This window comes from Onychostruthus taczanowskii, unplaced genomic scaffold (genome assembly GCF_017590055.1).
Source record: "Onychostruthus taczanowskii isolate IOZ18803 unplaced genomic scaffold, ASM1759005v1 scaffold1, whole genome shotgun sequence".
NCBI lineage: Eukaryota > Metazoa > Chordata > Aves > Passeriformes > Passeridae > Onychostruthus > Onychostruthus taczanowskii.
In genome coordinates this window covers 7,251,706-7,261,708 of record NW_024496525.1, presented here as the reverse complement: position 1 = coordinate 7,261,708, position 10,003 = coordinate 7,251,706, and the positions used below count along the sequence as shown (strand labels likewise).

Below are 10,003 nucleotides of genomic sequence, written 5' to 3'. Positions count from 1 at the left end.
CCTTGTCATTATTAAATTTCTACTGGGATATGATCTGATGTGATGGACTACTCTGTTGTCCATCTGTCCTGACTGCTTCACGCAGTGGCAGACTGCAGAGACACTGACAGTGCCTGCTCCATGTCCAGAAGAGGGGATGGTCAGTTCCTGCCTCTGCTCCCTTCTCCTGAGCCACATAGGAAGACACATACTCACCTGAGCTAAAAGGTAAAGTCTGCAACTTCACTGTTGAGCTACAGATCCCCCTGTACCTAAGGTACCTTCAGGACTAGCTTAATACTGCTGCTGAGCTATAATTAATGGGATGTTAATATTACATTTGGCTAGAAAAGATGAGTGTGAGGAGCTGTTATCCAGGGCGTTCTGGCAGGAGGCAGCTGAGACAAGGCAGGTTAGGCTGTGAGGGTCTGTCTGGACTGTGGAAGAGCAGCCCTCAGTCAGGCTCCCTAACTCTACTGACTGCTCAGTGACACAGCCCCAGGGCAGCACGTTTCACCCTGAATTACATCTGCAACAAAAAAGGATTCTACTTGCTAAATATACTTCTGGGTGGTGGGCAAGGGCTCTCAGCCTAACACTAAGATATAAGAAATCTATATTTTTAGATTTGAGCAATTTGAAAAGCTTAGCTTTTCCACAAAGTGGGAAAACAGAAAAAAAAACCTGTCAAAAACTCATTTCTGAATGTGTTATTCTGTTATTTTTTGTCAATTTCCATTTTTTTCCTCCAAATATTTTGAAGAAAAGCAATTGGTGCTCAATGATTAAATTCTCTATTCAGTGTTTGCCACCTACTTGAGATTTTTGTAAAGCTGTTTTTGAACCCTCATTGCTGCTACTTGTAAGAGAGCTACACTTATGTAGCAGTAACAGAAATATGTTAGTTTAGTTAGTCATGGAGCTTTGGAAAAAAACAGAACAGAGAATGCAAAGGTAACTAAGAGTACAGAAAAGGACAAAACAAAGAACAGTAGAGGAGATTAACACAGATAACCTAGTGGATAACCTGGTGGATAACATAGTGGAAGAAGTAACAAATATATTCACCAGTAGCAGGAGAGGATGCCAGCTACATTTCAGCTTTCATTCAAGAAGTCTTGTAGAACTGGGCAAAGTGCTGAGTCTCTGGCTACATGGCGGAGAGGACGCCAGCTACATTTCAGCTTTCATTCAAGAAGTCTTGTAGAACTGGGCAGTGCTGAGTCTCTGGCTACAAGGTTTATAGAGCAGCTTCACTGTGGATCTGTGGAACAGCAGGCTTTGTGGAGGGTCTTCAGCAGCGCTAGGCAGTCTCTGAACCGGAGTCTCTTTTTTCCCTCTCTCGCTCCTTTTTTCCGTTTCCTTCTCCTCCCTGGTTTAAAACTGTTTGTAGGATGAGGCCATATGAACTTCTTGGATCCAGAGCATCCTGCAGCAAGTTACACTAGAGGTCTACTATCAGTTGGTGAAGAACCACCTCTTTTTGCACCTTTTGACTTGGACTCCATTAGTTTCATTTGATTAGTTTTTCAAATTACTTTTTTTAATTTGGAGGAGACAGCAAAGAGTTACTCCTTATCAACTGTTTTCCACAGGCAGACATTAATGGTATCTAGCTGAGACTTTGTTTCAACTTTCATTTCATCTTCTGCTGCCTCATGACCTTCTCACTTCCAAATAGTAACTGTATTTACTTAGTTACCTTGATTAACAAACTGCAAGGATTCCAGCCAGCTTGTGCGGCTCTCAACAACCAGGACTGCAGGAATGTGGACACTACTGGGCTACACAGCAGCAATATTAACAAGGCCTAGGTGGTCTTCAGACAACCTCAAGCCAAAGGGAGTAGCAGTACTGCCTGTTTACATAAAACTTGGAGAAACTGGGTAGGAAACAAATGTGCTTGTTCATGACACTCACATGAGAAATCCATGAGTATAGAAGAGTGTGTGACCAAAATTTTGCTGGTAACACAAAAGAGGGATTTGTCCTAAAGAGGGATTGTTGTCTCCTGAATCTTCTCCTGACTTTTGATGCTTTTCCTCCAGTGTTCCGATGCAGGGGGATTTCTGCTTGGCATTACAAGGACAAGGCTTTTTAAGCTGCAGTTTTGCACTGCTAAATTGAGCAGCTCTTCCTTAAAGGGACACTCCTGCCCCTTCCTCTCTTCTCTATTCAGTGCTAACCCTTGTTTTTATCCCACTACAAGCTGGTTTTCATGGAGTTAAACCTTCAGAAGTCTGCTTGCTGCCTTTTCCAGCAGTACCTTTTGCTGGTTTAGCTCTGTGTACCAGCTCACTCTGCAGACAGGAGAGTCCTGGTGTTGACAGGAACAGAACTGCCCGTTCCCATGGCACCTGTTAAAGCTCTGTAACTCACTATGAAATTAGCACTCTTACACTGAGATGTGCCATCTAACATTTATCTTCTTCAGCAGGCAAAGGTTATTATCCACAGGGATAATCCCAGCATTGTCTTTCCCTGCTCAAAGGAAAGTCCTCAAGTCCTCCCTGTACTGCAGATTTTCCTGTCTGTGCATCATCCTGGCTCTTCTCGCAGACGCTGCCTCTGCGCAGGACCGACATGTGCATCTTTGGAACCCAAGAGAGAAGCAAGTGATGCTGACAGTGCCCTTGCCAAACCTCTAGCTGCACGGTAACCTTTCCCATCACTGCATGCAGCAGAAATAACTTTCCCATTTTTGGTACTCTGCGTGCTGTTGCAGTTTGGGGAGTGACTATGGGGGCAGTCATGTAAAGCTGTGATGTCAGCACCATCACGTGCTGTATTGTTCCTGGGAAATAGATGTCGGTGACTAAGCATGAAAAAGAGAAATTCATCCCACAGAGGCCATTAATAACAGACCCTGGGTGTAACAAAGATGGTCCACAAAGGGAAGGGGTAGGGGCTGGGACTCAGGGCAGCATGGGACTTCAGGTGACAAGTCAGGAAAATGCTATTAGAAGGATCATACTGTAATTATCAAAATGCATCAAAAGAGGCAGCCTGCTGCAGCTGTACCTGCTGGCTTTTTGTGTAAAGTCAACTGATCCAGCAGTGCACAGATCTGGTAAGGAGGGTTCTGTGTGCACTGGAAAACTAGCAGGTGTATCTTCAGCCTCCAGGTGTCTTCATTTCAAATATGCCTTGGGACAATCTCTTGCCTTTACTGCAACCACCTAGAAGCCAAGCTGTGATAAATTCTGCAGTTACGTAAAATGGAGACAAAGCTCAGCTCTCTCCCTTGTCATTACACATTTGATTCCACATGAGGATGTAAGATCAGGATCTCACATATTTTCCTCCCCTCATTCTTTGTTCATCAGGAGCCAGAAACGCCGGACGCAAGCCCTTGCCCGCACACAAGGGCGGCACAGGTTTTAGCCTGTTGTGTACTGGGTGGGTAAGAGCCCACGGCTGTGTTTCACCCCTGGGCGCAGCTCTCCGGCCTAGGCCCCCGCGGCCCGCCTTGTTTACCCCGCTGCCGCCCCAACATGGCTGCCGCAGCAGGGGCGGCGGCGCGGCCCCCCCGCGCTGACCTGGATTCCCCGGGGAGGGGCGTGGCCGCCGCCTCCGCCAATCGCCGCGCGGGGCCGCCTCCATTTCGCGCTGCAGCGCCGCTGTTGCGCAGCAGTCCGAGCCGTCTGTCGCTTGGGGAGGACGTATCCGCCCGACCGATCCGCCGATCGTCTGCCGCGCCGCACCGCGCGACCGTCCGGCTCGGCCTGCACCGAGACCCACAGCCCAGGTTCGTAGAAGTTCCGGGGGCTTCCCCGCAGAGCGGAGCGCTGGGGAAGTGGAGCGGGTGCGGTGCTGTGCGCTTCTGCTGTGTGCCCGGCCGGCCCGCGGAGCCCCGGCCGGTGTTGTCGCCGCTGCGTTCCGCTCGGTGCGCGCCGCGGCGGGGTCGCTGCCGGAGGCGGGTGCGGCACGGCCGCCATTTTGTGACAGAGCTATGGCGTTTGCTTTTCTTCTTCGGCTGGGGGGGCGGGGCTAACGGGGAGGGCCAGCAGCTGGGCGGGGCCGGAGGCCGAGCGCCGGGCTCCTATTGGGGGAGGGTGAGGCGGTGTCCGCCCGCCGCATTGCCATTGGCTGTTGGCGGGGGCGGGGCCGGCTGGCGCAGTGCGGTGCTGAGTCACCGGGAGGGCCTGACGCGCCTGTCCCCGCAGCAGGGCCGCGCACACACAGCCATGAGCGGCTGCCGCGTCTTCATCGGGAGGCTGAACCCGGCCGCCAGGGAGAAGGATGTGGAGAGGTTCTTCAAGGGGTACGGTCGTATCCGAGACATCGACCTCAAGAGGGGCTTCGGCTTCGTGGTGAGTGTGCCCCCTCTCTCTTCCCCATCCCCTTAGTGCTCACTCGCCTTTGAGATTTATGAAGCTGCTTCGAAAGAAAGTCATTAATGAGCCCATCAAGGCACACCACGTGACAAGCATCTGCTCGTTCATTGAAATGTAATTGCTGGGTTTTGTTGTCTTGGTTCTGCAGGAGTTTGAGGATCCGAGGGATGCAGACGATGCTGTTTATGAATTGGATGGAAAAGAACTTTGCAGTGAAAGGTGAGGTATCTTATTTCATGGTTATACAACCTTGGGGATCTAAAATAAAAGTGCATTTCAGTTTGTATTGTGTTATCAGTACTGGTCGAACTGTTCTGTTATTCATTGGTTTGTCTTTGTCCTGAGAATTACAACTGTGTACAAAAGAAAAAATACGTAAAAGCACGTGTTTTGTTCTGTGTTTCTCTTCACAGGGTGACCATTGAGCATGCCAGAGCACGCTCGAGGGGCAGAGGCAGAGGGAGGTACTCTGACCGGTTCAGTAGCCGCCGCCTGCGCAGTGACAGGAGGTACGTGCAGATTTGAGCCAGTGCAATTTAAAAAACCAATGCCTTGGGCTCATTTCAGAGAAGGTGAGCTGCAGTGAGCTGTTAAAAGGTGTTATTTGCCTTCTAAGTCGTTTGATGTGGCAGCAGGATAGTGAAGATTACAGAACTTCTCAGATATACCTGTGATCCTCACGTTCCATTCCCTCCCTTATGTACTTAATGCCTGCCCTAGATTGCTCGGGCTGTCGGGTTGCTTAGGTCATGGTGCTAATGATGGTATGCTGATACCAGCTCTTGGTACAGCCCTCGTTCATACTAACACGGTTATATTGCATTTACTGATAGAAGTCTGAATTGTTTGTTTCAAAACAGAAACGCCCCACCTCTAAGAACAGAAAATCGCCTCATAGTGGAAAATTTGTCTTCCCGTGTCAGCTGGCAGGTTTGTTGAAACATGATTAACTATTTTGACTTCATTTAATGGGTATGTAATGTAATGTAATTATTTTGTAAAATAATTAATTAAATTAAAACTTAGTTTATTAAAATGTTTATGTAATTAATATGATTTTTAGTAACATAACTTAAATATTTTGAATGAAAGCTAGTTAACGTTAATTCGTAATAATAATAAACTTATATGTTTGAGGATATATATTTATTTTTTTCCTTGTTTTTAAAATCCATTTTAACCACATATTAAACCCTTTATTTGCCAGCCTATCTGTGTCGTTGGCCTTATGACGAGGAGTGCCTGTGGGTTATCCTAATCATTCTGTCTTGGTCACTCTTGGTCGGGCCTGGTTGACTTTCCAGTCAGCTCCTACAATGTCACTTGGCCACCTCTAGATCTGTGTTTGCCGGTCTAGACGTAATCGATGCACTCCTTAAAGTGCCACATTGCAGCGGTCCCAGAGCGTTAACGAGATCTGATTCCTAAGTTGAGAGCTGTTCTTCCTGTAACGCTTCCGAATAACGAGGTCCTGGTCGAAAAGAGTTGAAAGATTGGAAATTAGGTGGTCGTTGGAATCCTGATCGCAGTAAAGTGGTCCTTGGTGACATGAAGCATAGAGAATGGATCCGTCCATAGTCTCCTGATAGGGAGGGCAGTGCGATTAATGGCTTCCATCGACTGGGTAGTGTTCGGCAAGTGGGTGGCGAAGAGCCAGTCGGGCATATGTCATGGCGGTATCTCCGGTCGCTTAATGCAGTTTGCTGCTTGGCTAGCCTAGGGAAATGTTTATAAAGGTAAAGTAAACTATATTTTTAATGACATATGGGGCACAAAATAATTGGTGTTATGTAAATGTAATTTTGTATTCATATAAGATTCGTAATGTAAATGGAGACTGAAATAGTCCAAAAATGTATGGGTAGTATTTCAAAGTCAATTCAGTAGATATAAAAATGTGCTTTTTATTTCTTTTTTTCTCTCTCTTTCTTTCTCTTTGTTATTTAATCTATAAAATCATTTTAGACTAATATTTACCTTAATATTAAGACCCTTTGTTAGCATTTTGCTTAAAGCAATATGCTTTTCTCATTTATTTCGTGCCCTGATACAGACCGTGATACAGATAATGCAATTTTGATTACAAGTGTGGCAGTTGCCATGTTTGTGATTTATCTAACAACTTCTCTTTCAGTAGTCATAAGTTTCTTTTGTTTGCTTTAAACTACTTTTGTATAAGTAAACGTTGATTTCACTTCTTTGCGTAACAAAAATGGTCTTGTGTTAGGATCTCAAAGACTTCATGAGGCAAGCCGGGGAAGTAACCTTTGCAGATGCACACAGACCTAAGTTAAATGAAGGGTAAGCTCATCAAGTGATCTCTTAAACTGTAGAGTAATCTGTATATGTAATATTTGGGGAGTGGACCTGGCTGCTTTCAGTGTCAGCAGCTGTTCATGGCTTAATTTAGCTACCCTTTGAAAATGCATGTGGGAAATGTTTGGGGTGGGGAATTTTTCATGTTTCAGTGATGACAAGGGATAATTACACTGAGCAGTTTAGATTTTGGGGTTTTACTTGGTTGGTTTTTTCCCCCTGGTTGGTAAATTCTGCTTGTATTGGTAACTACGACTTGTAATAGTGGGCTTTGTTTGTTTGGTTTTTTTTTTTCCTATAGGGTGGTTGAATTTGCCTCTTACAGTGATTTAAAGAATGCTATCGAAAAGCTTTCTGGTAAAGAAATTAATGGAAGGAAAATCAAACTAATTGAAGGCAGCAAAAGGCACAGGTACAGATTTCTGCTCTATTAATAGTGCTTAAACGTTCCCTGAGAACCTCTGAAGTCAGTGACCAGGCAGCCGAGCTGGAGGGCTGTCCTTGCCTGGTTCCGGCCGCGCGGTTCCGTGGCTGGCCCTGAGCGCGCTCCTCTTGGCTCCTCAGTAGGTCCAGGAGCCGGTCGCGCTCACGCAGCAGGAGCTCCTCCGGGTCCCGCAGCCGCTCGCGTTCCCGCAGCCGCAAGTCCTACAGCAGGTCCCGGAGCAGGAGCCGGAGCAAGTCGCGGTCTGTTAGCAGATCTCCGCTGCCAAACAAGAGCCAGAAACGTGCTTCTTCCAGCAGATCCAAATCTCCGTCGTCCGTAGACCGGCAGAGGTCTAGATCAAGGTCCAGATCTGTTGACAGTGGCAACTGAACTATAACTAACTTGCCCTGGGGGCCCTTTTTTAAACCATACTTGCTAAAACTTGTGGTAAGTATGTGACTTTCTGTGGGAAAGGGTTTGGATGGGGAGAGGGGAGGGAAGGGGGAACTTTGTAGATGTGGACCATGGTGGGAAGGGTTATTGACTAATTGTATTAAATGTTTTTGATAACCCTTTTCTTGCTCACATTTTTGTGAATGTCTGAAGTGTATAGTTTGTGTATATTGGCAGAGCTCTTTATAACTAAAGAAGACAAATTTTTTTGTACTCTAAAGTCATCTGAACACTTAATTCTCAGTATACCCAACTGTGAATAGCAACTGAAAACATTAATGTCTCCGAGTAATAGTTTTAGACGTCCAAGAGAGCTCTATATGTGCTGTACATAAAGCTTTATTTCAGAGGGTATTTTTTTGTGCTTTTGAGACATTGTTTCAGCTATAGGTCAGCAGATGAAGTGCTGGTCAGTACTGGTAATAAAACTTTATTTTAAAATATTTTCATTTAATATGACTTGCACTACACTAAGAAAATGCCCATTTCACTGCCCTGTGGTAATAATATTCTATAAAGCACTCTTATTTCTTGATACCTAAGAACAAAATAGTTCAAATAAAGTATAAAGAAACACTTCTGCCTCTACTTTGTTTCTTGGTGTTAATAAAGTGGTTGTAACTGTGAACATTTTAAAACTTAAAATGGTTCTTAAAGATGGAGTTGTGCCCAAGTAATAACTGTTTTGGGCAGGGGTGAGAATTAGAATCCTTCTAAATACATTGTGTGATGTCCTTGGCTGTGTCTGTGTTCTGAAATAAGAACATGGATAATCAGGCTGTCACAGTTCATAGCAAAAAGTGGAGCAGATGAGTCACTGAGCTTTTAATGACTTGGGATAATAAGTGTGGAGTGATAAAGACAGATGTAGACAACATTCTTTATTGGTATTTGTGCATGTTCGTATGAGAACACTGAGGTGTAGATAAACCATTTTTGTGAGAATTAGCCCTCATTCTGAGGGAAGAGGGATTTTTAAGTTGGTGGGTGGGAGTAATGCAGCAGTGCTGCCATGAGGTTCTGTGTTTTAGTGTTTGTGCCTTCCAGTGGCAGCAGTCCTCTGCAGTCCCTGTATTTCTCAAGCCCTCACAAGAACTTAGGAATTAAATTTTTAAAATGATGTGTTTTCTTATAAAGAGGTTTACAAAGCTATTATAGTAATCTGTAGAAACCTTTAAAAAGGCTAGGCTCAGATTGGGACAGCTTGTAGGCAGTGCATGGTGGTTCCTCTAGGAGCAAGGTCTGGCCTTGTGGGAGTTCGGGTGTTTGGCCTTTGCAACCCTGCTGCCCTTTCTCCCTGCTGCTGCAGAGTTCTCTGGAGCTGAGGAAGGAGGAGGAGCTCCTGTACTGCATGGGTCTGTGTTGGGGTGTCAGTGTGTTGGGCTGCCAGGCACTCCTGAGAGCAGGCCTGAGAGGGAGTAGGATCCACAGTTAACTGGGTTATCAGTCAGCTTTGGGGAATGGGAGGCTTCATTCTCAGAGCCTTTGTGGTGCAGATGCTGGATCACCACAAGAGGTGTGTAGCAAGAGGGCTCTAACTTGCAGGGGTCAAACAGCATTTGCACTCATCAGGATGGAAGGTCAGCTGTGTAGAGATCTCGAGTCAGTTGATCTACTAACTTAAATGATGATGGGCATCTGTGTCCAAGTGGGACTTGGCTTCAGCTGGAGCCCAGGTGGCTGAAGGCACTTGATGTGATGAAAGGGATCAAACTTCTTTGAGGCTAAATGTGAGTATTATCTGCGCTATAAATAGTTGTTCTGAATTGTGTTTCTAGACCGCACCACTTAAGTGCCATGCAAGCAGCACGAGCAGCTCCTCCCTTTTCCCTGGGGAGCTGGCTGTTGTATGAGCTTTCTGTTAAACTCCCAGGCTTTGCAGTATGGAGGCTTATGTTGATTTCTGGCATAAGAAATTACAACTGTTTATATAATGTAGGTTTTTGGTACAAACCAGTTTATTCTTAATTAAGATGAACTACTTTGGGTTACAAGGCATAGTCTGGACATCGGAGTTGTTGATGCCAGTCTTTCCTGGCACTGTGTGTGTAGTGTGACCATACTTAGGTGGTGTCTAGAACAGGTACGGTGCTGAGTTCTCTGACTGCTGCAAAAGAAGGCACATTTAAGGTTCATCTGGTGTTGGAGGTACAGCTTGCTGGGCCCAAACTCAGCATACAAAGGCAGTTTGTGTAGCCATGATCACGGTTTGTGTGGCCTCTGCTCTGGGGGATCAGTGGTACCTGTTGGACGATGGGAGAAACCAACAGCCCACGGGCTGCTTGGCTATGCATTTGATCTCACTGGCTTCTGCATGGAGAAACTCACAGCTCATTCTGGGCCTGTTAGAAAAATGACATTAATGTCAGGATCTGCTTCCATACAGTTACAGGTAAGTGAAATTAAGAAAGGGAACTGATGTAGGCAGTGATTTTCTTACAGGTAAAATGGGGACAGTCACTTGGCATGTTTTTCAGCTGTCCCAAGGGGTTGT

At 45.8% G+C, this 10,003-nt stretch overlaps 1 protein-coding gene across 3 annotated transcripts; it reads left to right on the top strand.

Annotated features, from left to right (window-relative positions):
- The first annotated feature begins 3,363 nt into the window (after window positions 1-3,363).
- SRSF5 (serine and arginine rich splicing factor 5) lies at window positions 3,364-8,085 on the top strand. 3 transcript variants are annotated; one of them, XM_041410814.1, is made up of 8 exons: window positions 3,364-3,727; window positions 4,146-4,292; window positions 4,465-4,535; window positions 4,730-4,825; window positions 5,177-5,246; window positions 6,544-6,617; window positions 6,934-7,044; window positions 7,200-8,085. In XM_041410814.1, the coding sequence occupies exons 2-8, from the start codon at window positions 4,167-4,169 to the stop codon at window positions 7,444-7,446; spliced, it is 795 nt and encodes a 264-aa protein (XP_041266748.1). In that variant the 5' UTR covers window positions 3,364-3,727; window positions 4,146-4,166; the 3' UTR covers window positions 7,447-8,085. The 3 variants fall into 3 exon arrangements, with proteins under 3 accessions (XP_041266748.1, XP_041266584.1, XP_041266672.1); XM_041410650.1 differs by having other exon boundaries at window positions 3,499-3,727; window positions 7,197-8,085; XM_041410738.1 differs by having other exon boundaries at window positions 3,504-3,727; window positions 4,149-4,292; window positions 7,197-8,085.
- The last annotated feature ends 1,918 nt before the right edge of the window (window positions 8,086-10,003 follow it).

What these genes read in the sequence shown, in the direction of transcription:
- SRSF5 (XM_041410650.1), top strand. Translation starts at nt 4,167, where the DNA reads ATGAGCGGCTGCCGCGTCTTCATCGGGAGGCTGAACCCGGCCGCCAGG. An exon ending in AAAGAACTTTGCAGTGAAAG is followed by an intron (nt 4,536 to 4,729) that starts GTGAGGTATCTT and finishes TTCTCTTCACAG; the next exon opens with GGTGACCATTGAGCATGCCA. An exon ending in CGCCTGCGCAGTGACAGGAG is followed by an intron (nt 4,826 to 5,176) that starts GTACGTGCAGAT and finishes GTTTCAAAACAG; the next exon opens with AAACGCCCCACCTCTAAGAA.